This window comes from Sciurus vulgaris (assembly GCF_902686455.1).
Source record: "Sciurus vulgaris genome assembly, chromosome: 19".
Lineage (NCBI taxonomy): Eukaryota > Metazoa > Chordata > Mammalia > Rodentia > Sciuridae > Sciurus > Sciurus vulgaris.
Genome location: NC_136480.1, coordinates 23,208,252 through 23,236,044, shown reverse-complemented (window position 1 = coordinate 23,236,044; position 27,793 = coordinate 23,208,252). Strand labels below are relative to the sequence as shown.

Genomic DNA, 27,793 nt, shown 5'->3' with positions numbered 1-27,793 from the left:
CACGACCCCGAGGAAAGTGTTCCTTGTGTACATTCTTCTACATAAAACTCAGGGGCTTTATGGGAAAATGACCAAGAGTAAATAATTCATTTAGCTTAACATAAATACATATTGATCATCTGTCTCTGTTTTTTTTTTTTCTTTGCAGGAAGCCAAGGGAGATTACACAAGGTAATGATTCCTCTCCTGATTATTACCATGCAAAACAGCCCTCATTGTAAGGTTATTTTGAATAACAATGGATGGGAAATCAAAAGAGAGGTCCTGAGGCAAGACTGAGATCTCTCCCCTCTTCAAATAGAGACCTATTCTTCTGGTGAATGAATCTGAAAACGAAGCTAACAATTTTTCAGTCCAGAGCGAGAGTTTTAATCAGAGGCTCTCCAAAGTTCTGTTTTGCATCCACCCTTTAAGAGATGAAGAAGTCTATAACGAGCTTCGGTAGGTCGTGCTGATTTTATTTAATTTTTTTAATTTATAACGATCCTGTGTCTGAAGAGTAACTATGCAGCAGAAGATTAAGTCCATCAGCTGCTTGGTGAAGGGATTAATAGGGGCTTTCTTCTGCAGCTGCCCTGGGGGCCTCCCCGCACACTTGACCTAACAGTTGTGTTGTTGCTCCAGACTCTGTTCCAACTGCCTAACTGGCCAGACGGGAGTGTTTGTGTTTGAATTCACTCCCTACCTGCTCTGTCCTGTTCCTCCGCCCTGGAGGTGGGTAGGAAGGAAGGCCACAGGCGGAAGGAGCTCTGAACGCCTGGCCTCCCAGGTTAATGTTCCACTCTGGTAAACTTTACCCAGGGATTATTTACAAATCACCTCCTACTCCTTTCCATTTGAGCCTTGGATAATGTGCTCCTTAAGCAGCTGGTAAAATGCCGCTGTCCAAGCTGGACGACCTCCTGTCACTGAGCAACAACACCACATATCCACTTTACCTGACGCTCGGTTGTAACGTCACGGTTCCCCTTAAGGCACTGTGTGAGTCATTGTTTTACTTTAAGCAGTGCTTTGAGCTGGGCACACTGGCACATGCCTGTAATCCTGCTACTCAAGGCAGGAGGGTCCCCAGTCCGAGTCCAGCCTCAGCAATGTAGTGAGACCCTGCCTCAAGATAAAAGTGTAAAAGGGCCAGGTATGTCGCCCGGCGGTAAAGGGCCCCTGGATGAATCCCTACTACCACAAAAGAAAGGAAAGAAATGCTTGGGGGGGGGGGGGGGGGAAGGAACATTAAATCCAATTTTCTTTAAATTGAAAGAAAATGGGAACACGTGCTGGGTTTCATGGGACGAAGTGTTGCCTGATTCTGGAATTGAAAATAAAGTCAGTGAAGATCTTCAAAAGGAAAAAAAAAAAAAAAAAAAGGAAGACAAGGCAGAGGCTGGAGGGACAGGTCCAGGTCGTTAATAACACCGAGAGCTCCGTGTCCCCCTGTCCTGGAGGCCCAGGCTTCCCAGGATCGTGGGACGTGCCAGGAGCGCCCGTGTTTATGGGGCGTGAAACCGTTTGGCACCGAGACTCAGGCCCACCCTCGCTCGGAGGTTGGTGGACTGGCTGCTGCCCTTCCCCTTCCTCAGGGTCCAGCAGAGGACGAGCACTGAGCCTCGGTTTCCTAACAGCGAGGTGGCACCTCCTGTAGGACCGCGGGAGACCCCACGGTGTGGACGGGCCGGGGGCCGCTGCTGCTTGTGGTGCGCTCTTCCTGCGCCTTGGCTGTTACGGTAGGTTGGACGTTTTGTCAGGATTCTCGGCCCCTCTGAGGACACTTTTGAGACCACGTGGATCTGAAGAGGCCGAGATAGAAAGGAGAAAGTCGAACTGCACACAGATCCCTTGCCCGTGGTGGCGGAGGCCAGGGACCCTCCCTGACTAGTCCAGAAAACTTGGGCCCACGTCAAACCGAGCCAGCGGATTCTGGCCGAGCCCAATCCAACTTCCGCTGATTCTGGTCGTTTGCTGACGACTCTGGTTGAAAGAAGTGTGAGACGCTTTTGAGATCGTCCAACCACGGAGAGTCGTGGAGCGTGGAGCTGGGTCTTATGGGCACGTCCCCTGAAGGAGTCCTTTATCCTTTCTGAGCCTTGGTCTTCTTGTCTGTAAATTGGGGCTGATCCAAACAGCGACGTTAGCCAGGAACACTGGCACTTCCCTGAGATCCTAGCGATGCTGGAGGCTGAGGAAGGAGGATTGCAAACTTGAGGCCAGCCTGGGCAAGTTAGTGAGGCCCTGTCTCAAAAAATTAAAAAGACTGGGGACGTGACCCAGTGATAACGGGCCCCGGGTTCCGTCCCCAGGGCTTTGAAACAAACAAAAATAGTAACTTGGTGGGGTGGTTTGAAGGAGGTGGGCGATGTGGGAGGACTTTGTGAATTTTGATCGTTTCACAAGCATTGGTTACCGCTGATCAGGGTGAGAGGAAGGATTTGAAATGCGAGTTTGTCATTAGTCCTCCAGTGGATTGAAACCTGGGTTCGTGGCCGACACGCCCCTCCCTGCCCACCATCTGATCTCCTCCTTGCCTCAAGGGAGAAGTTATATTTTTCCTCCGAAGTTTTGTTACCAAAGTAACTTAAGAAAATAATTCCTCCTTTTTTAAATTGTTTTAGTTGTTGATGGGCCTTTGTTTTGTTCATGTATTTATATGCGGTGCTGAGACTCGAACCCAGCGCCCCACACATGCTCGGCAAGCGCTCCACCACTGAACCGCGGCCTCAGACCCAGTGATTTCCCTTAAAAAAGAAAATCAGGCAGAATGGATCGTGGTTGGTGACGGCGGTTAGCGGGAGCCCCGAGGGTCCGGCTGGACCCCAGGTCTGCCCGTCACTCCTGGGCACCTGGAGCTCGCTCGCCCCCAGGCCTCGCTCCCCTGACGTGGAATGGCGCTCACAGCAGCCGCCCTCCCGGCAGCCTCGCTCTGGGACCGCGTGCATCACGTCTATACGAAGTGCCCAGGTTCTCCTGTGCACCTGAGGTCAGAGCCCCGTGGACCGGGTGGGCCTGACCGACCCCCGCCCAGCTGCCCTGGGCGTGTGCCCCTGGCCACGGGGGCTGACGTGAACAACGCCTGAGGAGCATCGTGTGCCTTCGGGACTGTCCTGGTCTTTTCTGACCCGAGCTCTCTCCGGGGAGCAAGCAGAGGGAGAGTCCTCACGAGGCTGGGGGGCTGAAATGGCAGGGCGAGTTCTTGAAGTCACTGAGCTTAACTTCTGGGCCAGCCACAGCTTTCTCCAGCGAGCACCCACGGACCCCCAGGTATGCCCGCGCCCACCTGGGTGTGGAGGAGGCAGCCCCGTGCCTGTCAGCAGGGCCTCCTGCAGCCCAGCTCTGTCCAGGGACTCCCATGGCCACCCAGGTGTCCTTTCCTTTTGGTGTCCACATGGGTGGTCATGCTGTCCGTTAGAACTCCAGCTGTCTTCTCAGGAGGTGTAAACGTTGCTGGAATATGTCGCCAAACACCTTCTTAGGCAGACACAGCTGGTTTTTGGTTAAGACAGTGATGGGAGCCAGGGACCGTGGTGGCACACGCCTGTCATCCCAGTGACTTGGGAGGCTGAAGGAGGAGGATCACAAGTTTGAGGCCAGCCTCAGCGACTTAGTGAACATAAGCAAGTCAGCCAGGCCTGTCTCTAGATAAAATATAAAGGGCTGGGATGTGGCTCAGGGGTTAAGCACCGCTGTGGTCAATCCCCAGCACCAAAATTAAATTGAAAGTAAACTAAGACCGTGACTGGACAACTTGTTCTTGAGGCAGCTCTGGCCACTCCCCGTGCGTCCCTCCGTCCCAAGTTGAACGCTCCCTAGCTCGGCCTGGACCGCCCCTCTCTGCTCCAGGTTCCAAGGCTTCCCCTCCCCGCCCGCCAGCTTGCTCCTCTGAACTGGAAGTCCGCCTGTGCGCGCAGCCTGCCGCCTGCCTCCTGCCTCCTGTGGGAACGTCCTGCCGGGGGCCACTCAGCCCCAGGAGGAGGCCAGCCTCGTGCCCTTCAGCAGGGTAGCAGGGGTGAGGTCCAGGCTGTGGTGGTCCGGGCGCACAACCAGCGGGCCCAGGTGGCACTGTGCACTGGCCACTCCCTGCTGCCCGGGCGCACTGTCCAGCTGCCTTCCTGGATGTGGATCTGATGTCACTCACGTCTGAAATCTCCCCTGGTTTCTCACTGCACTGCACACCTGCCCTTCAGCCCCAGCTGGACTTCAGGGCCACTGGACCACGCTGCCCCCTCGCCCCCTCGTGCTGCTGTGCTGCTGCTGCGTTGGTCACGCCCTCTCTTCTCTCCTCCACTGATTTATCTTCGTGACCTTGCTCAAACTTGTCTCCCTAGAACGTCTTTAATTTCTTTTTCTTTTTTTGCCCTCCTGGGCATAAGCCCTGGGGTGCTCTACCGCTGGCTACATCCCCAGCCCTTTTCATTGATTCCAAGATGGTCTCACTAGGTTGCCAAGACTGGCCTCCGCTTTGTGATCCTCTTGCCTGGGCCTCCTCAGTCGCTGGGATGACAGGTCTGTACCTCCCACCCGGCCTAGGGTGCCCTTAAAGACCCTCTGCTCCTATTTTACTTCCTGGATATTTCCTTCAGAGTATTTTAAGTTGGCATTATCACAACTAGGAAACCTGGCCTCTCCAAGTCAATTAAAATAGCCAAGCGAGGACTCTTCCATTTTCTTTAAATAACTGACGGTCTGAGTTTCCAAGTCAGCCTTGCACTCCGAAGATAACCAGCCACTTGGTGACAGGACGCAGGCACAGAGAATTCCTGAAAGCTGGCCCAGCAAGGAGGCAAGGCCTTATCACTGCCCCGCCAGCCAGGGAGAGTGCCCGAGAGCCCAAGGTTCTGCCTGCCCGCTTTACGATCCCCAGATCTGCAGGCGCTCAGGTGAACCTGCTTCTGTTCATGAGAAACAGTGAGTGGCCGGGTTTGGTTCTCGGCTCACGAGGGTATGTGAACACAGCCCTTCCTATGGGAAGGAAATAGTCCTGGTTTACGGCTGTGTCATAAAAAGCAGCCACGTCCCATGGGAAGGGGCCTCTTCAGATGCTCTGGGAAGAGTTAATGAAGTGAGGAAAACAAATCAAAGACTAGCAAGGAACTTGCAGCTGAGTTCTTCCACCTCTGGAGCAATTAAAACTCTAAGATGCGAGTCCCTGTCCAGCCTCTAAAGTCAGTTTCAGGAAGAACACAGCAGCCCCAGGGCCGAGGTGCTATGCTGAGTACTTGCATGCACTGGGAGGTGCTGGTGGGTGGGCACTGTGGGTCAGACCCAGGCCCAGGTGCAGGTAGTAATGGGGAGGGTTAGCTGTCCCCTCTGGGACACTGTTACTGTTGTTACTGGTATTAATTCCCTGGCCCTCGGGACACCCAGGTGAAAATGGGTGCACCCCTACCCACCTTACAGGTAGGAGGGGCTTTGGGGCCCTGGCAGCCACCGTCAGGAGGAGCGTCAGGAGCTTTGCCACTGTTAGGAGCTTCCTGGGATCAGGAGACTCACTACCTTCCTCACCAGCAAGAGGATGAAAACTGAAGCCAGATGTGGCCGGGCAGCTCAGGGCCAAGGCAGGAGAGTCACAGGTTCAAGTCCAGCCTGGGCAGCTGAGGGAGGCTGGCCCCGTCCCCAAAGGAGGACTGAGAAGGGCTGGGGATGTGGTCAGGGCGAGCACCCCGGGCTCGACCCTGGTCCACACACACACACACACACACACACACACAATGCGCCGACTCCACAGAAATGGGATGTTTCTGTCTTGTCCAGTCCAGACTTGGGAACCGCGGAGGCCTTCTGTGGGAGGCAGTGGCAGGACAGTTGGGGCGATTCCTCATTAGATACCGGCTGAGAGTTCAGCAGAATGCATGGCGTTTTCTTTGCTGGGTTTTCGGTCTGCTCAGGTGCATGGAAGTTTCCCAGAAGGCACACCTGGGCATTGGTATGTGTCACAGATGTCAGAGGGGAGCCAGGACACGTTGAGTCACAGGTGCAAGAAGAAGGGACAGAGCTTTGGGTGTCCAGCTGACCATTACTAATTTCACTTGTCTACTGGGAAGTTTCCACCAGGAGAGAAACAGATTTCCTGGCTCTTCATTCTTTGGCAGGAAAACACTGCATTATTTCTCCTGCATTATTATTATTGTGCCTGTTTTTAAACTCAAGATTTGAATGAGAGGAGGAAGAAAATGTCAATCATGGTGTAGTATATGTAGCATGAAATTTACCATCTCCACCACTCTTAAGAATTCAGGTCAAACCAGGTGTGGGTGGCACACGCTTGTAGTCCTACCAACTGGGGAGGCTGAGGCAGGAGGATCGCTAGTTCAAGGCCAGCCTCAGCAATTTAGCAAGACCCTATCTCAAAATAAAAAATAAAAGAGCTGGGCTGTAGCTTTGTGACAGAGGTTCACCCCTGGGTTCAATCCCCAGTACCGGAAAAAAAAAAAAAAAAAAAAAAAAAAAAAAAGTCAGTAGGATTAAGTCCATTCACCTGGTTATGCGCCCAGTTTCCGAAACTTGTTCATTTTGCAAAACCAACACTCTGTATGTACTCCCTAATCCTGGCTCCCCGTGGACACCGGCAGTCATTATCGTCCTGCCTGCTTCTGTCAATTTGGCGAGAGGTGAAGTATTATGGTGGTTGTTGTTTCTTTGCTTTTATTTGTGATTCTGAGAACTGAACTTGGGGCCTCCTACCACTGAGCCACACCCCAGCCCTTGTTACTTTGTTTTGAGACAGGGCCTCACTAAGTTGCCCAGGATGACCTGGAACTTGCCCTCCTGCCTCGGCCGCCTGAGTTGCCAGGGTCACAGGAGCATGCCCCCTTGCCCAGCTCAAGCGTTTTCCTTCTAAATAGCGAGGGGCTCCTGTTCCTCTGCTTCTCAGTCTGCACCATCCTTGTGGATTCTCTCTCCTAGCATGTTGGCAGCGCTGTGGGCTCGCAGGAGGCTTGATCAGGAGGCTTGATCAGAGTCTTCTGCAAGCTGGCTGATGTGCAGAAAGGTCTCTCATCACGTTTTCATTCTGATTCAAATTCTTAAGGGGTTTGACATTGATCCCGTCCAGGGTGCAGATGGCTGGGTCCATTGTCCTCGGTAGGAGGTGGGGCAGGCAAAGGAATCCCAGCGGAGAGGATGCTGCCCTTTCCAGAGGCCTGGGCTAGACCAGTGTGGGGACCAGGCCGTGACACACTGGCTGACCCTCGCGCTGGGGAGGTGTCCGGGCTGAGGTCCTGCGCGTCCCGTAGCCTCTGAGACGCATCACCCCAGTCCTGCTTGCTTGGCTGGGGACTGGCAGGTCGCTTCCAAAGTCCTTTCCCCTGGGGTGACTGTGAACCCGTGGGGTGGCCAGTCCTAGCCAAGGAAAATAAGCAAAGGTGAATTAGGATCTTAGACAAAGGACGGATGACCCTTCCATAAGTGGGCCCCGAGTGTGGGCTCACCCTCTGGGGTCCTCCTCAGGGTGATCACCCGCCGCCTCCTGGTGAGTCGGGGGGCTGGGCCAGGCCTCGGGCGCCCTGCGCTGGGAGGGAGAGGAGGCAGGCTCCCTGCACACCCTCCCTGCACACCACGGGCGCCTTCCTGGGGGTCCGTCGTGGTACTCCCACAAGAGCTGCTGCTGGCTGGTTCTTGCACGTTGGGCTGTGGCGGGCTGCTTTGACATAGGGCGCCCACCCCGCGCGTGCGAGGGCTGGGGTGCTGGGCGTTCGCGGAGCTGCAGCAGAGCTTCACGTACGGCGTCACCGGGACGTCCCTGAGAAGCGCGAAGGATTCCTTTTTCTTTCATTGCCTGTGAGGATGGGTCGAGGGTCCGGGCCAGGGCACTCACACTCACCCTGAGCCCCGCAGGGAGCGCCTGCCGTGGGTGGAAGGGGCGCCCCCACTCTGCAGGACAGGTGGGGCAGGGCTGCCTGGGCTGACCCTGCCGGTGACCCTGCCAGGAGCCGGCTTCCTAATCCTGCAGCTCCGCCTTGCCCTCTGCAAATAGCTGCAACCTGACTGGGCTTAGGCGGAGGGTTCCAGGAAGGGACAGAGCCTGCGGCCTCGGGAGGGGAGGCCAGGATAGGCCAGGCGGGGCAGGCGAGGCCCCACTGCCCCAGACTCCACCCCTCCTCTCCTCCTCTCCCTCCTCTTCCTGCGGGGACAGGGCCACCACCAGGTCGAACGTCTGTTGGATCTACCTCCAGCCTCGGTGAGTCTCCAGACATCTCTGGGCCCCGTCCCCATCTGTGGACTCAGGTGCACCCATGAGTTCACCTCACTTCCAGGCTGGTTGGAGCTGCTGTCTTTGAACTTTGGTCTGGACGGGTGGAAGATGAAGAGGGTCTTTATTTGAGCTGTTTTTGAAATTAGCCCCGCTGTGGGCCGTTTTTCTAAGTTAGTCACAGTAACCAGGAGCAGCATTAGCTGTTGGATGACTGAATGTAGGTTCCTTTGCTCCCACCTGTCCCCTCCCTTCCCAGCTGGTCTTCCAGATCCTACCATGAGTCACATCTCCAGCCCTATTTTGTATTTTATCTAGAGACAGAGCTTCCCTGAGTTGCTTAGTGCCTCGCTTTTGCTGAGGCTGGCTTTGAACTCTGGATCCTCCTGCCTCAGCCTCCTGAGCCATGAGTTTTTGAGTCAGTGTAAAAGGCTGGTCGCTGGGTACGGTGCGCTTTGAGGAGTTTTGTGCAGGGATTGGGCTTTGCCCCTGCAGAGTTTGGACTCCCCATTTTAAGATTCTGCTGAAAATAACTGCAGTCTGCTCTGGTAGTATAGTTTGTTTGAAAATTTTCTGCCCTTCGAAGCTGGGGATTGAACCCAGGGGTGCTCTACCACTGAGCCACGTCCTCAGCTCACTCTTCTGGTTTGAGACGGGGTCTGAGTTGTGAGGCTGGCTTAGAACACGCCGTCCCTCCTCCAGCCTCCTGAGGCTCTGGGATCACAGGCGTGGCCCCTGAGCCTGGCTCAAGATCTTTTTGTAAAGGTGAACTTGGTGCTTTGACGCGAGAGCACAGCGACAGAGGCCCTGCCATTTGAGAGGGTTGGCGTGAGAGAGAAGAGAACACATCAGGTCTTGTTATCTCAGTTAATCCAGTTTGAGTTAATCCAGTTCGATCTAGTTGAAAAGGCAGGCTGTCCTCACCCAGGAAACACACATTCTCATGGAATTAGTCAGAAGCCATCAGAACAGGACACTCATGCCTCCGGCGAAGCCAAAGCCCCGGGGTCTCCACTTCTCCCTCCATCCCCTGTTGGTGGGACCCAGGAGGGGTGGCTCTGTGGTTGGAGCACAGCCTGCTCCTTCCTCTCTGTGCAGTCTAAGCTACTTAATCTCTGGACGTGCTTTCACATCTAGCCCGCGGCCCTGTGCAGAGAGGCGTGGCTGTCTCAGCCCCAGCCAGGCCCGGAATCCCCCGTCACCCGCCTCTGGCTTCCCACCCAAAAGCCTGGGCATGGCCTCCCACCAGCTCCTCCTCCGTGGACGGTCGTCTCCTCTTGGAGTTCTGTCCTGTGTCCCGTGCCCCATCCCGGTGGCCCCTGAACCTTTGTTAGTGCTCGCTGCCCACCCTCTGCACCCTGAGCCCGGAGGTCTGGGGGCCTGGAATCTGCATCTCTGACACGCTCTCCCCGACGCCCGGCGGCTGGTCAGGTCCTAGCAGAGATGCTTCCTGGCTGCGGCGGCACGTCCCCATAAGCCTGTTGTCAGTTCAGCGTGTGAGTCAAACCACCTTGCTGCTGGCCGCCGCAGCTCAGCAGCAGGGCTCACTGCAGAGCGCTGGTGGCCACCCTGGGGACCAGGGACCAGCACTGCCCACCCCCAGAGGGGCTCGGATTACGTATCCCCAGCCCCGGAAAAGAACAGCAATCACTGTGGTTTCTGCCGAATGGGTGCTCTTTCTACACCACGTCAAGTCGAAAAAACCCCTAAGTCACCAAGCATGGTGGCCCAGACTCGACCCCAGTGACTCGGGAGGCGGAGGCAGGAGGATCTCAAGTTCAATGCCAGCCTGGGCGGGCAAGACTATCTCAAAACAAAGCATCCAAAGGCCTGGGGGTGTGGCTCCGTGGCAGATCACCCCAGGTTAAATCCCCGGTGCCAAAAAACTAAAAAAATGCAAGTCGAGCCAACCTAAGTTGAACCGTCTAAGTCAGGGACTGCATAGCCTTAGGTTTTTGTAATAGTGACCGAGACCCTTTTAACAATCACACGTTTAGGAGCTGCCCTCCTTAAACACGGGCTTCAGCCCAGACGGCTCAGGCGTCGGCACCTCTCACCCCTGCTGCTCCGGCTGTTGGTTCCTCCACTCTGCCTCCTCCTCCTCCTCCTCCTCCTCCTCCTCCTCCTCCGTGGAAACGTGGCCCATCAGGGCAGGGAGGAGCTGATTCATCTAGTCCTGCACGGCCAGCAGTGGAGGCTAGCCTCTGGGATCACCTCCGCTCTCCAAGAGCAGTAAATGTCCGGTCTGCCAGTTCCCCGTGTGCTGGCATGCCCAGGTCCTCCAAGGCCTGGCCTTGGCTGTCCAATGACGTCTGGGCTGTGGGGACCTGTGCACTCAGAGCAGGCCTGTCTTCCTCTCTAGTGTCCCCCGACCACGGCTTTTTGACGTCCACACCCACATTTCTGAAGTGAGCATCTGATGATGCTCGTGTGGAGGTGAAAGCAGAGTCCAGTCCCAAGCTGCCTGTCCAGAGTGCAGCTGATTTCTCTGTGTAACGAAGCCCTGCAGAGGTTTCCGGGTGGTCACCGGAGTTGACCTGGCTCTTTGTGCACCTTGACTCTGGGTCAGGTGAGGAAGAGCTTTGGCGTGGGTGAGAAACGCAGAATTTGGGGCCTGGGCATTTTGTTTTGCTTTGGTTTCTTACACTGTTCTAGAAAGGCAGGGAAGCCCAGGCCAGCACGGACAGCAGCGTCTCTGCTTCCCCAGGAAGCGCCAGCAGGCTCAGCTCGCCCGTTGCCCTCGCCAGGTGGCAAGTGGCTGATGGCCGAGCCTGCAGGTAGCGCGGCAGTGCACACATTGGCTGGGGTGGCTCTTTCCACCCGTGCCCCCCCACACAGGGTGGCCTTGGTTTTGCCAGCTGTGTGGCTTTCTCAAAAACGAGTGGGGTTGACACACTGCAGCAGGGCTTTGAGGCCGGTAAAGGGAGCAGGCGCCCGTGGAAGGACTGGAGGCTGCCCCTGGGAACCAGCAGCGCCAAGCAGAGGGTCCTTCTGGAAGGCCATGGAAATGGGCATCTGGAACGCCCAGGGGTTCCTAGCTGGGCTGCTGAGATAGAGGCCCTGGATTTTCCCTGGGGCCTGGGATTCCTGCTGCACTAAGGCACAGCTGGCTTGGACCTGAGAAGTGGCAAGTGGTGTAGATTTATGGGCCCCCTCTCCAGCCAGGACTTGGAGTGACCAGTCCCTGGAGACTGTTCTGGCCAAGTGCGTCTTTAAAACAACATCTGTCTTGCCCTTAAGGTCAGGAATGTCCAGACGAGGCAAGTGTTTACTGCCCGTAAAAAGCAGAGACGTCCCGATGGCCGACTCACCTCCCCAGCTGCTTTCGGGTGATGCTGATTTATATGATCCTCTCTGCCCGGCCAGCCAGGGAGGGACCTTGCGCTGCAGCCAGATCGGCAGCCCCCACAGGCTCCCAGGAGGGCGGGTCCATGAGCCCTGGGCCCCGCCTGCCCACTGGAATGTCAGGTCCTACATTCCAGAGGTCAGTGAACCCCAGTAGCATGAGGCACAGCTACTCCAGCGCCTGCGGGCTCCCGTCTGGCAGTTAGTTCTCACTGTTGAGCAGCAGCGTAGCCTCCTGTGCAGGGCAGCCGGCTGCTCTTCAGCACCCTGGTCCACTCTGGGGCCGTGTTTGATGTAGATTTGTTGTGAATTATCACACAGAACAGGAGAAAGGGCACCGCCCACAGCCACATGCCTGAGGAGCGGCCTCACGGGGACCTCACAAGCCTGCTGAGCACCGCCCCCAGGCCAACAAAGGACACCCATGTGAGATTCTCTCAGTTCCATTCTGCCTCTTGGCCCTTCGGGTACAGGAGTTTTCCACGCAGGGTCTGTAGTGTCTAGGTATTTGTAAGATTCACCCATGTTGTAGGTGGCTGTTATCTTTTTCTTTGCTGCATGCTATTCCACTGTAGGAATACACTACAGTTTGGTCATTACTGTCTTTCCTTTCTCTTGTGGTAGTAAGGACTGAACCCAAGGGTGTTCTTAACACTGAGCCATGTTCCCAGGTCCCCCCACCGTGCTTTTTTTTTTTTTTTTTTTTTTACTTTTTATTTTGCATAGGATCTCACTAAGTTGTACAGGCTGTCCTCCAACTTGCAATCCTCCTGCCTCAGCCTCCCAAATAGCTGAGATTGCACATGTGCACCACCATGCCCAGTGCCAACTTCATTTAAAACTAGAGGGGTGGGACTGGGGATGTGGCTCAAAGTACTTGCCTAGCATGCACCAGGCCCTGGGTTCAACCTCCAGCACTCTTAAAAGAGAGAGAGAGAACAAGCGAGAAATAAAAACGGCCTTTCAAGCACAGAACATAAAAGATATTATTAAGAAAAATAAATATTAATCCTGGGAGCTGACAGCTGACCTTTCACATGAATAAATTGGATTGTAGTATATTTTTGATTTTCCGGAAGTCCAAACCAGTTTCCCAAGATTGTCAGAGTGATTAAGCCAAGCTGCTCAGATTTCAAGAGAATAGAGAGACTTATTCTTATGTAAGAACAGGGGCCAAGCGACTTTCTGTTTCCTGTAGTGATTAGAAAGCTAACTCCTCTGCTTCAGGAAGGGCCGCAGCCCTGGCTTGGACACGCAGTGTTGACAGGTGCCGACCACAGTGGTCCCGGCTGGGTGGCACGCACCCTGCTCCATCCTCACAGAAGACAGGCAGCTGCGTGGTCTGCTCAAAGGGTCCACTCCACCGGTGGCGGCGTGGCCAGGAAGTCGGGTCGGAGCGGGGAGTGAGCCCTCCTTATGCTCTGGGGAGCGTCATGTGAACTAGCCCAGCCCGAGGAGAGCGGCCTGCCTGGAGGCCGGATCAGCAGTGCTGGCTCTGAGAGCCGCGGGGTGCTCTGGAGCCCCCTCTGCCCGTTCAGGGTTTGCCCCTCCACATGGGGCTCCTGCTTCAGTCTCACCACCCCCCGCCGGGCAGCAGGGTAAAACTGCACCATGAGACTCCGGGGCTTCTGTACCTGGGCGTGGGTGACGAGGGCCGCACCTGCCCAGAGCCCAGAGCGTGCACGGGGTGCTTCAGCACGCTCCGGGGTCGGCCGGTTAAGTACTGGGCTCGGAGCCGACCAGACCCATCCTGGGTCCTGCACACGGCGGTGGGCTCCCCAGCCCTCGCACACGGGCCAGGAAGGCACAGATAGCAGGCGTGCCTTCTGCCTGAGAAAGCTCCCACAGGCCCTCCTGAGCACGAGGGTGCTGTGGGCGCCTGGCCCTTGGGACCCATCCACAAGCATGGCTGGAGGCAATGGCGGAGGAGGAGGAGGGGAGGGGAGGAAGGCCACTTGGTGCTGCGTGAGGCCAGCCGGCCTTGGCGGGGTGCCTGTCCCCTGTGGACTCTCCTAAAGTGCTTGAGCTGCCAGAGTCTTCTCCACCCGGAGGTGCTCTTCTCGAAGACCACCTGCTTCTCTTGGCAACTCAGATTTTCCCCTTATGAATTGAGGACAGCTGGACCTCACCCAGGAGCATTCCTAGGGTTTCTCTTCCAGAGATTTGCACAGAGAGGGAGTTTCCAGACGTGGTGGCTTGTCCATCACAGCCCAGGGGGAGACGGGGAACTGTGTCTGTGGTGAGAGGTGGACGCAGTAGTTCTGTGACTGGTGTTCCCAGGTGGTGAATATTACGTAGCACTGAAGATGACCAGGAGGAGGCTGAAGGGTCACAGAGGGGAGTGTGGAGGGTGCTGTGTACCACATAGCGTGAGGACACACAGTTCTCATCACCTCACGTGACCAAGGAGATGAAGGATCGTAAGTCTCAACGCGCCGTCCTGTGACGTGGTTGTCAAGCTCATGGCTGCTTCTGCTCCTGCGCGGAACCCTGTGGGCATTGCTCACGCCGTTCTCGTAGACCCCACGTGCTCTGATCCGTTACTTTTCAGGTCCCTTTCCTCGGGTGACCAGCTGGGAGGACTTTGTAGGTAATGGTGCCTGAATTGCCTTACTGTGTTTCTCCTTAGTGACGAAGAGGCCCGGAAGGAGCTGAAGACCCTGGCGGCCTTCCCCACCAGAACCCTGCAGGAGCACCCCTCTCTAGCTTACTGGTAAGTCGGGGGGACTGACACCCACCCGCTGGCCCAGCCCGTCCAGCCCTTGTGCTCGCCGGGACCTGGGCAGATGCAAGTGAGAGAAGTAGCAGAGTGTCCGTCAGAGGCCTGAGACGGGAGGTAGGCCTGGGTCCTGGAGGCTGGAAGACCTCCGGGCACCCTGAGCTCCCTGCCGAGATGCGCTGGCAGCCCCGGGTAGAGAGGGCCACCTGTGTCCCCTCCGGGTGAGTGGGATGCTGCAGAGTGCGCCAGGGGTCACAGACCCGCTATACGCGGGGCCACACGGACCACCTTCCCCTAGTAGCACGCCGGGCAGAGTGAGAGATTCCAGAACGCAGGTCACCTTGGTGGTGTGTATCCTCACGAATCCATGGAACTCATTTTCCCGCCCATCTTTTCCCTTGAAAATTATTTATTTCGAACCACATGTAGTCCATTAAACCCAGTCTCCTTGGCTTCTGTCCACAAATGCTGAAGGTGGTCTTCCTTTCCACTAAAGATGGGAAACCAAAGCTCATAAAATATTCGCCTCAATAGCTTGGATTTGGAAGTCGGGATGTTTCCCCAATTTATGATGAGATTAAGTATAGAAGCCGCATTGCGTCCTTTTCTCTAGTACTTTTTAAAGATGTCACTAGACCTTTATTTTGTTCATTTATTTGCATGCGGTGCTGAGACTCGAGCCCAGTGCCTCACACATGCTAGGCAAGCGCTCGGCCACTGAGCCACGACCCAGCCCCAGCCCCTGCTGTGCAAGTCACTGGCCTCCTCCATGCTGGTTTCCCTCTGGGAAACTGATCCCGTGTTCTTTTCTAATCAGTGGCCTTTAAAAATCATCCCACCTACCGTATGCCTGCGTTAAAAGGCCAGGTTGCCATGCTGCCGGTCGGATGTCTGAGTTCGGGGATCCGTGTCCCCCAGGCGGGCCAGGGCCCTCCCCCAGCCCCCGGCGGCGGTGGACCTGGGAGTGGGTTCCGGGCCGCGGCCCCGCGCTGACCTGCTGCCTCCTGTTTTGCAGTGAGGATCGGGTCATCGAGCACTATCTCAAAGTCAGAGGCCTGACCCGGGGTCAAGCCGTGGTTCAGTAAGTACCCGTCTTCCCTCCGCTCAGCTCTCACCGTGAGGTTTCTGCGCCAGGAAGTCACTCGCGTGATATCCGTGGAGTCCTAAGTAGCTTTCATGGGGGAAGCGACCTGGCTCCTTCCATACTCGGTGCCACCCACTCAGAGGCCCACCAGTGTCAGGCAGGGGACAAGGGGAGAGGTACGGCCAGGCAGAGAGTGACCGGAGAGAGGGACATGGTGCAGGGAGGGCCTGCCCCGGCCCAGCGAGGTCACTCTGGGGCTGTGCTCAGGCGCGACCCTCTGATATTTCCAGAGAAGCTGGAGGCTCGGCGGGAGTCTGCTTCCAGCGGGGCTCGTGGTGTGTTGGAGCAGGGTGACCCAGAGTGCCGCGTGTCTGTGCTTTATGACGCACAGAAGGACCACGGGTCATCGAGCATGGTTCTCTTGATGCACCAGAGGTCGAAGGTCATAACAACCAACGGCATTAGGTGCATTTTTGGTGTGATAGTTGGAGAATAACTTTGAAGGCCTTCAGACTCTAAAACAGCCACCGCTGAGTGTAGCATGGGGCAGGGGAGAACAGTAGGCCAGGCCAGGCGACCTCCCGGGCAGGGCCTGCCCTCACTCACCTCTACGCGTTGCCCTGATCTCGGTTTCATGGGGACATGGCTTCCCTGCACTTTAGGGAGGAAAGGAGAAGCCAGCGATCCTGGCCTGGAATCCTTGGCCTTTCCGCTCTGCCCCTGCTTTCCGACCTGGAGGCAGGGAAGACCAGGGAAAGAAGGGAGGATAGACAGCACCCTGATGGGTCAGCAGGCTGGCCAGCCAGGGTATTGCAGTCCCTGCTGAGCTAGGAGCCCTCCCCCTCCCTCCTTCTGGCTGCAGAGTACAGTTCACTTGGCTGCCATCCTGGCCTGTGTGGTTAACTGATTGACCTCCCATGTTCATTTGCATATAAGCCACTTACTTTAAAATTTACCCAGTGATTGGGCTGGGACACAGCTCAGCTGATAGGGTAGCTGTCTTGCAAGCCCAGGGCCCTGGATTCAATCCCCAGCTCCACAATAAAGAGAAAAGATTTACCAAGTGATGGATTACTGTGTCCAGAGACACTGATCTTCAGATTGTCATGTAAAAGCCCTCTTGGATTAAGCAGGAACCTCAGCCCCTGGAGGTTGGGAAGGAGGGGAGGGGAGGAAGGGCGAGGGGGTAGGGGAGGAGGGGGGAGGGGGAGGGGAGGAGGGGAGTCAGTCCAGTCAGTTCAGTCCAGTCCACTGCAAAGCCTTCTAGGCACACAGAATTAGAAAATTGAATTAAAAAATAGCAAGTAGGGCTAGCAAGGAGGTACCCACCTGTAATCCCAGGGGCTCCGGAGGCTGAGGCAGGAGGACCACGAGTTCAGAGCCAGCCTCAGCAAAAGCCAGGCGCTAAGCAACTCAGCAAGACCCTGTCTCTAAATAAAATGCAAAATAGGGCTGGGGATGTGGCTCAGTGGTCGAGTGCCCCTGAGCTCAATTCCTGGTACCCCCCCAAAAAAAAATTTTATAAAAATATCAAGTAGTGGTATCTTATTTTGGGGTCGTGCATATTTTAGGTTTACAACCATAAAATCCGCCCTTTTAAAGAATCCACTTCTGAGAGTTGTGACAGGAGTACACAGCCGTGTGCCTTGACCACACTCAGTACAGGAATAGTTGGAGTTTTTTACTTGTTGTGAATAAGACCTGAAAGTTGATTCTTATTGCTTGAATCATTAGGTGCTTACCTTAAAAAAGACTTGCAAGTTGAGTTTTTAGTCCAACATATTTCCAACTCATAGAAATCTTAAAGTTCAGAAAATAACATTTCCTGTGGGTGTTTTTAGATTTAAGTTCTATTAGACGCTTAGTAACAGTGGGTGAGTTGTGAACTGCATTACTCCCTGTAGTGGTTTGTTCTGTTTCTACTTGAGTGGAAGACATCGGTCGTGGTCAAAATGACGCAAGTCAAAACCAACCGTGTTTCCTCAGATCACTTGTCCCAGAAGGGCCCTTTGAAATTTCAGTGAGACCTCTGTTCATTTTCCATAGGTATATGAAGATCGTAGAAGACTTGCCAACGTACGGGGTCCATTACTACGCTGTAAAGGTAAACACTTTCTGCATTACGAAGCTTTCAGGATGCCTGTGATATTTTATGAGTCACAGAACAACATCCACTTTCCAAAACCACATATATCGATATGCATTTATATGTAAATCTGTTTCTGGAAATTGCAGTATTTCAAGTAGGATGGATTTTCCTTTTTTTTTTTGTCCAAGATTTTTAAAAATTTGTTTCTAGTGATACATGACAGTAGAATGCGTTCTGACACATCATACGTTCATGGAGTGTAACTTCCCATTCTCGTGGTTGTACCTGATGGGGAGTTACACAGGTCGTGTGTTCATAATGAACATAGGAAAGCAACATCCATCCACGTCCGTCTTTCCCGTTCTCATCCCCCTCCCCATCCTCCATCCCATCCTCCCATTCTCTCCTGTCTAATCCGTGAACCTCCACTCCTCCCTCCTCCCACGCCTTTTGTGAGTCAGCACCCGCATATCAGAACATTGGGCCTTTGGGTTTTTGGGGTGGGGGTGTGGCTCAGTGCTAGTGCTTGCCTAGTGTGCTGAGGGCCTGGGTCCTCTATCCCCAGCACCACACACACACACACAGAAATTAAGATGGTAAGGGGTAGAGCATAGTTAACAAAGGAGACTTGGCTGGGTGTGGTGGTGCACACCTGTAATCCCAGTGACTCAGGAGGCTGAGGTAGGAGGATCACAAGTTGGAGTCCAACCTCAGCAAAAGCGAGACACTAAGCAACTCAGTGAGATCCTGTCTCTAAATACAAAATAGGACTGGGGATGTGGCTCAGTGATCGAGGGCCCCTGAGTCCAGTCCCTGTTACCACCCCCCAAAACAGACTTTCTGAGTCTTGTTGGAAAGAGGACTGGTGGTATTTATTTACTACCGACTTACATTCTGTGGTGCTGGGGTGCAGCCCAGGGTGGAACCTCAGGCTGTTCCACGAGGGCTCTGCCGCTATGCACGCCCCACCCCAGGATGACCTTCCACTGCCCGGTGTTTCAGTGACTTGATGTCAGGAAAGTTGACATCTCCGCCATTAAAGATGTTGGGGAGTCAGGTAACGCATGCCGCGCAGCGAGGGCCTTCGCAGGAGAACCTGTGCCTGCCCCGCGTTGTGCCGCGGGTGGAGCGGGGAGCCTGGGCTTTCCCATGGCGCCTTCCCTCTGGCCCGCCTGGAGCAGACGTTCCTGAGCCAGGCGCGGTGCCCCTCGGGCGCTGTTCAGCCTGCCCGGGGTTCTGCAGCACCACAGGGCGTGCTGACCTTCAACCTGGCTGTGTCACAAACGGGTCCGGAAATGTTCCCGTGGCTCCGCGGGCGCGCCCCACCTCCACGGCTGACCGCTGACTGAGCGCGCAGAGAGCCTCTTGGTGGAGTTGCTTCCCGTCTCTGTCCAACCCTCCCATCCAGGAGGAGCCTCACGGAGTGCCCAGGACAGCCTGGGTCTCTTCTGACCTACACAGCTCCTTGAAGACACCCTGAGACAGCGCCGAGTCACGGGTTTCCCACGCTCTCTGCTGTCTGCCAGCAGAGCTGTTCCGACTTGCCGGCACTTGCTGAGGGAGGAAGAGGGATCGCCTCACCTCCCCGAGACCTAATTAGGCCTCGTTCTCTTCCGTCCACCAGGATAAACAAGGACTTCCTTGGTGGCTTGGCATCAGCTATAAAGGCATCGGCCAGTACGACTTACAGGACAAGGTGAAGCCTCGGAAGGTAAGTGTGGATCCCCCCAGATGCCTGCGCGGACCAGAGCTGCTGAGCCGGCAACGTCACCACCCGGGGCACCTGCAGGGACTCGGGCCAGGGTTCTGCCTAGTGGAGTGTTTGTTCAGAGAAGCTGTAGCTAATGTGAGATGCGTTTCACAACTCACTGATGCGCCACTTACACAATTCCACATTGGTCACCGATTCCGAGGTCACAACCAAGCCATGCACCAAGACTGAGCTGTGAGGAGGTGGACCACAGCTTAGTTAGGCTTCAGTTGGGGTTAGTCTGAACAGCAGGAGGCCCTTTGTGTCACAGATTGTGTGTGTGTGTGTGTGGGCGTGCACTCCTGCATGCACACGTATTTGCATTGGATCGTCCCAGGATCACAAAGACAGAAGCCATAATTTCAGGTTCTCATTGTTTCTCAGTGGTACGGTTATGAGTAATCTTCTTCCTAAAATGACACTATTTTTAACTCACCTTCACTTCACAGTTTTCTGCAGGAAACATATTTGCTTTTCACAAAGAAAAACAAGGAGCGTGTGATTTCGTAGACTCACAGCCTACCAGACCGGGGGCGTCCAGGCTGAATGAGTGACATTAGTTTCCATGTAGGATTTTATCGTGTGGTGGCTTCTCTTGACGCAGGCATGCGCAGGCAGTCCGCTGTGGCCTGTGTTAGATTGGACAGGTCTGTGGGGCGCCCCTTCAGCTCTCTGTGGCCTCCTTGGTGTTATGGTGACACTAAGATACACCCACGCTGCCCTAGATGGTTTTGCCACCGTCCCTGGGCTCTGCTGCCATCCCTGGAGGCTGCAGGAGCAGCACAGTGGCCTCTAATAACAGACCGAGGTCAGCCTGCCTGTTATCACAACCCGACATCACAGCCTTAAGTAATCCTGACCCACCTGTCTGTCTCTTCTTGCTTTTCACAAAGCAGCCTATAATCACCGCACAGCCGTGCACCTCCCGTGTCCACAGTCTTCCTCATGTTACGCAAATCGAACTCCCGTCTTGTCCCCATTTGTGGTTGTGACACTCGCACAGATTGCACAGAAGAGTGGCCTGAAGCTGCCCGACCCCTCCTCCAGTGCCGTCCAGACCCGCTGTGCGTTGAGGCTGCCCACCAGAAGTTGCCAATGAACACGAGACAGCTCATTCTGCAGCCGCCCCTCCTGCGTGAGGGACGTGGGAGAGCCCGCAGGCAGCCACACACGTAGCACTTGCCTCCACCGCCCCGAGAGCAAGGTCTGCTGAAGTAAGGAATGAGTACTGAGTTTCCAGGAGAATAGGATACGATCGTTCCTGCTTGCTTTTGAAAATTCACATCTAGTACCAAATTACTAATTAATAGCATTAGAAATGAAGGGTGCCTTCCAGGAGCCTCTACTTCTCATCCCAGCAGCTCAGGAGGCTGGGGCAGGAGGATCACAAGTTCAAAGCGAGCCTCAGTAACTTAGTGAGGCCCTAAGCAACTCAGTGAGACCCTGTCCCTAATAAAATGCAAAAAGGGGCTGGGGAAGTGGCTCAGTGGTTAAGCGCCCCTGGGTTCAATCCCTGGTACCAAAAGAGAAAAAAGAGAAAGAAATGAAGGGCACCCAGTTTTCTCAAATATATTCACATCACTTTCATTTATACTTGCATATTTACCAAAAGGAGTACAGTTTTTATTGTTAAAACAAACAAAAAGCAAACACTTCATAAGCACAATTGTTGGGGCAGGAATCCTCTCTGCAGTCTCTTCCTCCTCCAAGGACATGGCTGCCAAGAGCACTGTGCTGGTTCACTCAGACCTGTTGGCGACTATTCCAAGGCTTCACAAAGAGAGCTCCTGCTCCAGCGGCTCCCCTGCCCAGCTCTCCTTCTCCAGCTCTCTCTCACTTGGAAGCAGTTCTTGCTGATCTTTTGAAGGCTACCTGGTGTCCCATTACATGGACACACATGATTTATTTAGCCAGTTCCCCTTTGACGGACAGCATGGTTTGCAACCTGGGGAGGGAATAAGGAGGGGGTGCAGAGCTTGGTAACCCAGCCGAGGCCAGTACCTTCCGAGCATCTGTTTGGTAGATGACCGCCATGGGGCTTGCTTCAGGCTGACCTCCCCCGTGTTACTTTGTTTGCCTTTTTTTGCTAATTTACTTCTCTCCTGAATGGTGCTTTAAGAAGGAACATTGAGGAGTCTCGCTGGGCTTTCTGAATCTTGTGTGTGAGCTGTGACTTAATTCGGAAGTGAGTTCCAGCCCCTGTGCCTCCATGATGTTGAGATCCCCACAGAACGCACAAAGCCACCAGGCCTCCTCCTGGAGCCGTGGAGAGTGAATCTGCGCAGTGTGGCGCTCAGCGTCCACTCCCCTGCTCACGACACCCGGTTCGCTCCTCGGCCTGCAGCTTCATGGAGGTTGGTCAGTACTGCCTGACACCATCGGTCAGCTTGGCCGTTCAGTCCCAAGTTCAGCTCAAGGCCAGAAGCCAGTCTCTTTGTCCATTTGCAGTTTTCCGGGCAGCCACTCACTTCGGGAAGGACCCTGCACCGGGTGGCTTGGGTCACCACTTTCTGGCCTGGTCTTTTCCCATTGTTCTGGAATCTCCCTCCTCCAACACCGGTTTCGTCCTTTCTTCTCCCATTAAAATCTGACTCTGGGTTTTGCTTCCACGCGCTTACTCTCTTCTGTGCCCCACCAGCATGAGGGGTTCGCGGGAGGAAGCGGGTTCTGCGAGTCCCTCTCCCAGCCCCGTTTGCACAAAGGCTGGAGTGCATGACTTACAGGCTGTGAGCACCGACAGGAAGGAAGGACCCGGCCTCAGCTGTTTGCTCAGCCGACAGAGCAGCCGGCGGCCTGACAGGCCAGGCAGGAATCAAGGTCAAACCAACACACCGTAGAGGGAGGCCCTGGAGGCCCAGCCTCTTGAGCCACATGCCTGCCTTGTTATGAGTGGCCGAAAAGCCGGAGATGTACCAGGATCAGACGCCCGATGCCAGAAACTGTTTTGAAAATATTCTGCTGCGAGACCCTCTAGTGGAGGCCGTGGGCCTTCCTGGGCAGGTCTGCTTCTCGTTGCCTCTGCCCGCGGGGGCATGCATTGTGCTGCTTACCAGAGCACCCTGCAAGGGCTCTGCATGCACTTCAGATTTAAAGCTATTTCACAGCTGGGGCCGCAGCGGGGGTTTCATCAGTGCAGGACGGGAGCTTTCATCAGGGCGGGAGCTTGAGCACCAGGCGCTGTCTGGAGTGGATTTGCCCCACGGCCTGTGGCGCATTGCTTGCTCTCTCTTAAAACTGGCTTCTTCCTCGGCCCAGTTGAAATGCAGCAGCTCCGTGAGATTTCATTCAGTACCACGACTTACCCAGTCGTCACCAGGCGACTGGTCATCGTTCCCTGGCAGCGAGGGGGGCAGACAATAAAGGAGGGCATGGGGGACGTGTTTGGGTCCCTGGTTAGAGAGGGACCCGACGTTAGCCCACGTCCCCAGTGCTGGTGAGGTAAGGAGTCCCTATTTTCAGGGCCCTGTAAGCCCCTTCTCCCCTCAACTCATTCACCATGATGCCTGAAGGGTTGAGGCCGTGGAGAGAGAAGCTTTTTCTGTGGAACTAGGGGTTGATTTTAGGGGTGCTTTACCACCAGGCTGCACCCCCAGGCCTTTTTATCTCTTATTTTGAGACAGGGCTCAGTAGCTGAGGCTGACCCAGAACATGCAGTCCTCCTGCCCCGGCCTCCTGAGTCACTGGATGGCAGGTGTGTGCCCACACACCCAGCAGGCGAAGAGGACACTGACATCCTGAGTAACAAATCAAACTTTCCGGCTATTAAAAGTCCAGATAATCCTCTCTTTGTGTGTGAAACAAGCATCACAAACTCTTGTAGAAGAAGGAAATAGACGAGGACTCAGGTTAATTCCAAATGGCAGGGCATTTGGAATTCAAAATGAAGTTTTTCTTTAAAAAAAAAATGCAAGTCCATGATCCTTCCAGGTCTTCATTATCCACTTAGGGTTCCAGGAGGAATGTCCGATCTTCACCAAGCAGCAGACGGCAGGTCGTGGCTGAGCACTGCACGTGTGTGTGTCATGACTGATTTCTACGCCTCTGGCCAGAAGTTCACCTGGGCAAACCCGAGCCTGTCAGCGATGGGGGAGAAGGAAAGTCGGAGGTGTCGTGAGCAGAACATCCTGGGATGGATGCCCTTCTAGATTAGTGTCTCCTCGCTGTTAACAGGCGAAGAGGCTGGCATGAGCCACATTGCCCAGGGCCTTGCGGTGGGAAACGTTCCTGGCCTTCAGTGAACTAATCTTTTTTTAAATTGCTGGAATTCCCTACTGCCTGGAGCCAGATGAGTTCAGGAGCAGGCACAAAGGCCTTGCTGTTCCTTGTCATAAAGGGACAGGGCTCATGTTATTGAAAGGCAGCGAGCTGCCGATTTTTCTAAGCAGCACCATCTTGACCTGCCGTCCTGATGATTTGAACTTTTTGCTCCTTCCACTGTCAGCCTATGACCCCGGAGCTCAGGAGAAGCCACTTCGCACTTTCCACATCAGTGCGAAACAAAATATGGTGTGGTCGGAAAAAAATTGGATTACAAAATGTCACCTGGAGACCAGTCCGTCCTGTCTGCAGGTGTATAATTAAGCTTGAGCCACACCGATAATCAATCTGCTTGTTAAACCCTGCAGAGTCAGTGGGAGGAGAGCGCGGGCCCTGAGTGGATCGGAAGAAAGAACCTGTTCTGCACTCCCGCTGGCCAGCTGGCTGAGCTGGGCTGTCCCTCCGCCTTTCTGAGCCTTCGTTTTCTTCTCTTAAAGTCGAAGAGTCCTCTTGCCGTCTGGCTCACAGAGCAGTGGAGACCCCGAGGGTCAGGGGAGCTCTCTCTTGGCAGACGCCCTGCAGTTTGCAGCAGGAGTTCTGCAGGGTGCTGAGCTCCTCTTCCTGCGCTCAGTCCTAGCCGTCCCTGAGAAGGACCTCCTGAAATCGGGCGGAGAGTCGCAGAAGAAGGTGCAAAGCCCCAGTCCAAGGCAAACCCCTTCATCGTCCCGGAAGTCGCCAGGTCTAGTGGCAAGGGAGGCTGGGAACCATGGTCTCCAGCCGGGTGGCCGTGGCTGGAGCTGGAGCTGGAGCGCAAGGTGCTGTCGCGCCAGAAGGAAGTACAGAAGCAGGCCCTGCGGGAGGAAAGTCACCCTGTCACACCGTGCGTGTTCCCTCTGAAGACTGTCCCTGTGGGAAGCAGACAGGACAGAGGGTCAGCACGGAATCGGGAGGGACATCTAGAGCGTTCAGGGAAGGACCCCTGACCTGAGGGCCAAGATGCCCCCAAGAATGAGTGCCTCATCCTAGTGGGGGAACAGGGCAGGCTGATGTGAAGGACGCAGCGCGACCTAGGGAAGGAGGGGAGGCCCCGCAGCTGGAGCTCACGGGGTCAGAGGCTGGTCTGCTGGTTCCTCCTGTTTCCATCTAGTGCATATTGTGTTTGGGTTGGTTTGGTTTTGGTACTGGGGCTTGAACCCAGGGTGCTTTACCACTGGGCTACACCCCCAACCCCTTTTATTTCTTAAGATAAGGTCATGCTAAGTTGCCAATGCTGGCTTTGAACTTGCGATCCTCCTGCTTCTGCCTCCCAAGTCCGCGGGCTTGCGGGCCTGTGCCATCATGCCCCCCTGGCTTGGGGTTTGGTTCAGTTTGGTTTGGTTTGATAGCAGGGTTTCTGTGATAAGCTAAAGATAGCCAATTCATCTTCTAGCACAAACAACTCTCTAACAATAGAGCTTAATATACTTGATTGTGTATTTTTCCAAGAAAAGCATTTACAGAGCCATTTGCTTGTGCAAGGGCCTCCGCTAGCATTTTATTTTCTTTATCTCATCTAATGAAAAGTCCCAGTCCTGGCCGTCAAGGACTTGGCAGCCCATCTGGGAAGAAAGAGTATATTCAACACTGAGATTTGATTGAAGATATTTAATAAACAGGCCAGATAGCAAGACGTGGGCCGGACCAGGCGGTGGACGCCCCAAGCTGCACAGCAGCCCCGACGGCAGCTCACGCCTGCAGCCAGCGCTTGGCTGCGAGGATCGGCAGGAAGCGGTTAGCGCGTCCTGGAAGTTGGAGATTTGGCCCCAGAGGAACCTGGGTGAGCGCTTCCTTTCGGAAGTCAGGTCTGTGTGTCACACACTTCCGAAGGTCCAGAACTCTCCATCTCAATGTTTCTGCCAGGCGCTCTTCTCCTTGCACTTCAGACGCGATCCCTTCTGCGCACAGGGCTCTGAGATCACATCCAAGAAGAGCTTCCATCCAAGAGCGTGTGCTGGGTGATGCTGGCCATGCTGGCAGGGCCTCCTCCCTGCTGGTGGGCAGCCCCTCAGGCAGGGGACTCACGCTCTGAGGAAGCCTTCTGAACAGCCGACCATCAGAGGAAAAGGGGCTCCAGCGTTCATTGTCTAGAGCTTGGCTGAGTGTCGTCTTCGTGGACACGCGCAGCAGCCAGAGCCTGGCGGGCCACCCCTGCCGCCCTCCTGAGTTGGGGCTCAGCCTTGGACCCACTGGGTTCGCCCCTGGGATGGTTCTAAGCCCTTCAGTGTCCAGCAGCCGCCCCCACCCAAGGCGATGGCCAGAACCGGTCTCCAGGCCTCACCAGATGTCCAGGGGTGGGACTCAGAACCCCTGCTCGGAGCCCCATCCCACAGACGGCTGCTGGGAGCCTCTGTCCTCTCTATCCGAGGCTTAGCTGGCACTCAGTTTTCCTCCCTTCTTCTACTTTTTCTTTCATTAAGAACATAACCCATCCCCTGACGACTTCTCCCCAGTGTGCTGCAGGGTCACCCTGGACAGATGGATGGATTTGTCGATGCAGTGCTGGGGATGGAACCCAGGGCCGTGGGCACCCGAGGCAAGCGCCTACCAGCCGGCTATCCCCCAGCCCTTTCTTATTCTGAGACAGCACCTTGCTCCGCTGCCCAGGCTGGCCTGGAACTGGGATCCTCCTGCCTCAGCCTCCCCGGCTGCTGGGAGAGCAGGCTGGTTTTCACAGCCTGGCGCTGCCTGCATGAGAGCCCCAGGCCCGCCCTCTTGACTGGGTGGGTGGCCTCCCGTCGAGTTGTTGGGACCCTCCATGGAATGAGGCAGGGGTTGGGTGGCAGGTGGCCCCGGCATGCTAGGGGCACGTCAGACACATCCATATGAGCCATGCCTGTTTGACACCGCACTGTGGAGTCTGCCAGCCTGCGCCCTCCTCAAGGGCGGAGACCTGGTCCCTCACAGAAACCTCTGATGGACGGGACAGAGGGTGGGAAGGAAGCGAGGTCCACGGGCTCTGCAGCCCCTGCTCCTGCCAAAGCCATCCTCTGTGGTACTCCAGAAGGTACCAACAGTGCATTCACTCATCAGCTGCAACCTTTTTAAATGCAAAAAGAATAAATAGTACATGACTGTTTTGCTTCAGGTCAGAGCAGGGGATTACCCTGTGTGAGTCATTGTTGGGCGTCCCGTCTCTGTGACAAATTTAGTCATTTCCAGGTGAATTTGCAGGTAAATGATTAACCTGGAATGCTAATGCAATTAACAACAGTCTCTCTGATACCTTCCCTGTCCCTGCTTAGAGCCCAACCCAGGGGCAGCATCTGCTTTCAGTTCGTCAAGATTAAAGGGACAGCTTGGTCTTTCCGTCTGAGTTCTCCCTGGGTCTCTCGAGACCGCCTGCCCGGGGCAGGTCCATACCCGTGTTCTGTGTACACGGGGGCTCAGGCCTCGGCCCTGGAGCTCCGAGGCCACTGTATCTGCCCGTGGAGTGTGCCCAGCCTCCCCACCCCTCGTCTGTGATCTGGAGGTCCGGCACAGCGGGCAGATTTCCTACCTACAGGGTGTATCAGGAAGTCTCCCACGAAACCAGCGGATGTGGAGCCTGAAACTCACAGGGTCGCGGCCTGAGTGACACAGCTCTGTCAACAGAACCGCTCAGCAGTTCCTGGTGGAGACACAGCTGTGGGGGCCAGATAGCTGCCTCTGGTTCCACCTCTGCCCCCAAGCTGCCCTTTGATAACGTGAGAGAAGGGACTGAGAGTCACTGTCAACAAACCAGCCCTGCTGCTTGCTCTGTGTGCCAGCCAGGACCTGGCCGCCACAGCTCCCTGATGTCACCACCTGGAAGCAGGTATCACTAGCTCCATTTCACAGAAGGCAAACCCCGGCTCTGGACAGGATAGCAACTTGCCCAGCGGCACAGCTAACTTGGAGTAGCGGAGCCAGAGGTCACTTGGGCCTTCTGGCTTGGTTGTGCTCCACCTGGCCCCCACCAGGGAAGGGACTGTTCTCTATCAGGCCACAGATCGGGACCTCACAGGCAGAAGGTGCTCAAAAATACCTGTGGATGGGAAAGGAATGTTCCAAAAGCAGCCGAAGTTCACATTCCTGTTCCCTCCACGCCCCTCGGCTCTTCTTCAGAGTTGCCCCCACCCTCAGGTTTGATAGCTTCTGATATTTAGGAACCAAGACATTTCAAGGAAAAAAGATTGAAAAAGCGAGTTAGATAAAAAGTACTGCTACCGCAGCCGCAGATGTTGATCAGAACAGTGGAAACGTCCCTTAGGGGACTTCCCGGCGGTTGGGGGTCGAGCTCACGCCTGTAGAGAATCCTTAGGCTCCTCTACCCTCCTGCCCAGAGGCAGCCACTGCCGGCAATTCGGCCTGTG

The 27,793-nt window shown here is 55.2% G+C and overlaps 1 protein-coding gene and 1 long non-coding RNA gene across 4 annotated transcripts in view; one reads left to right on the top strand and one right to left on the bottom strand.

Annotated features, from left to right (window-relative positions):
• The window catches only part of LOC306650399 (FERM domain-containing protein 4B), a gene marked incomplete at its 5' end in the record, with an annotated part of 188,852 nt that overhangs the window by 132,257 nt on the left and 28,802 nt on the right, over positions 1–27,793 (top strand). For 2 of the 3 annotated variants that reach the window (XM_079122420.1, XM_079122422.1), the window contains 5 exons: positions 149–171; positions 14,154–14,237; positions 15,259–15,324; positions 17,374–17,431; positions 19,041–19,127. In XM_079122420.1, coding sequence (XP_078978546.1) covers positions 149–171; positions 14,154–14,237; positions 15,259–15,324; positions 17,374–17,431; positions 19,041–19,127 — 318 coding nt within the window. Of the gene's footprint in view, positions 1–148; positions 172–199; positions 442–14,153; positions 14,238–15,258; positions 15,325–17,373; positions 17,432–19,040; positions 19,128–27,793 lie in introns of those variants that run through there. The other variant, XM_079122421.1, reaches the window with a different exon arrangement.
• LOC306650406 lies at positions 24,655–27,206 on the bottom strand. The gene is made up of 2 exons (XR_013760914.1): positions 25,507–27,206; positions 24,655–25,452 (listed from the first exon to the last, which is right to left on the bottom strand). It is a non-coding gene; the product is annotated as an uncharacterized lncRNA (long non-coding RNA).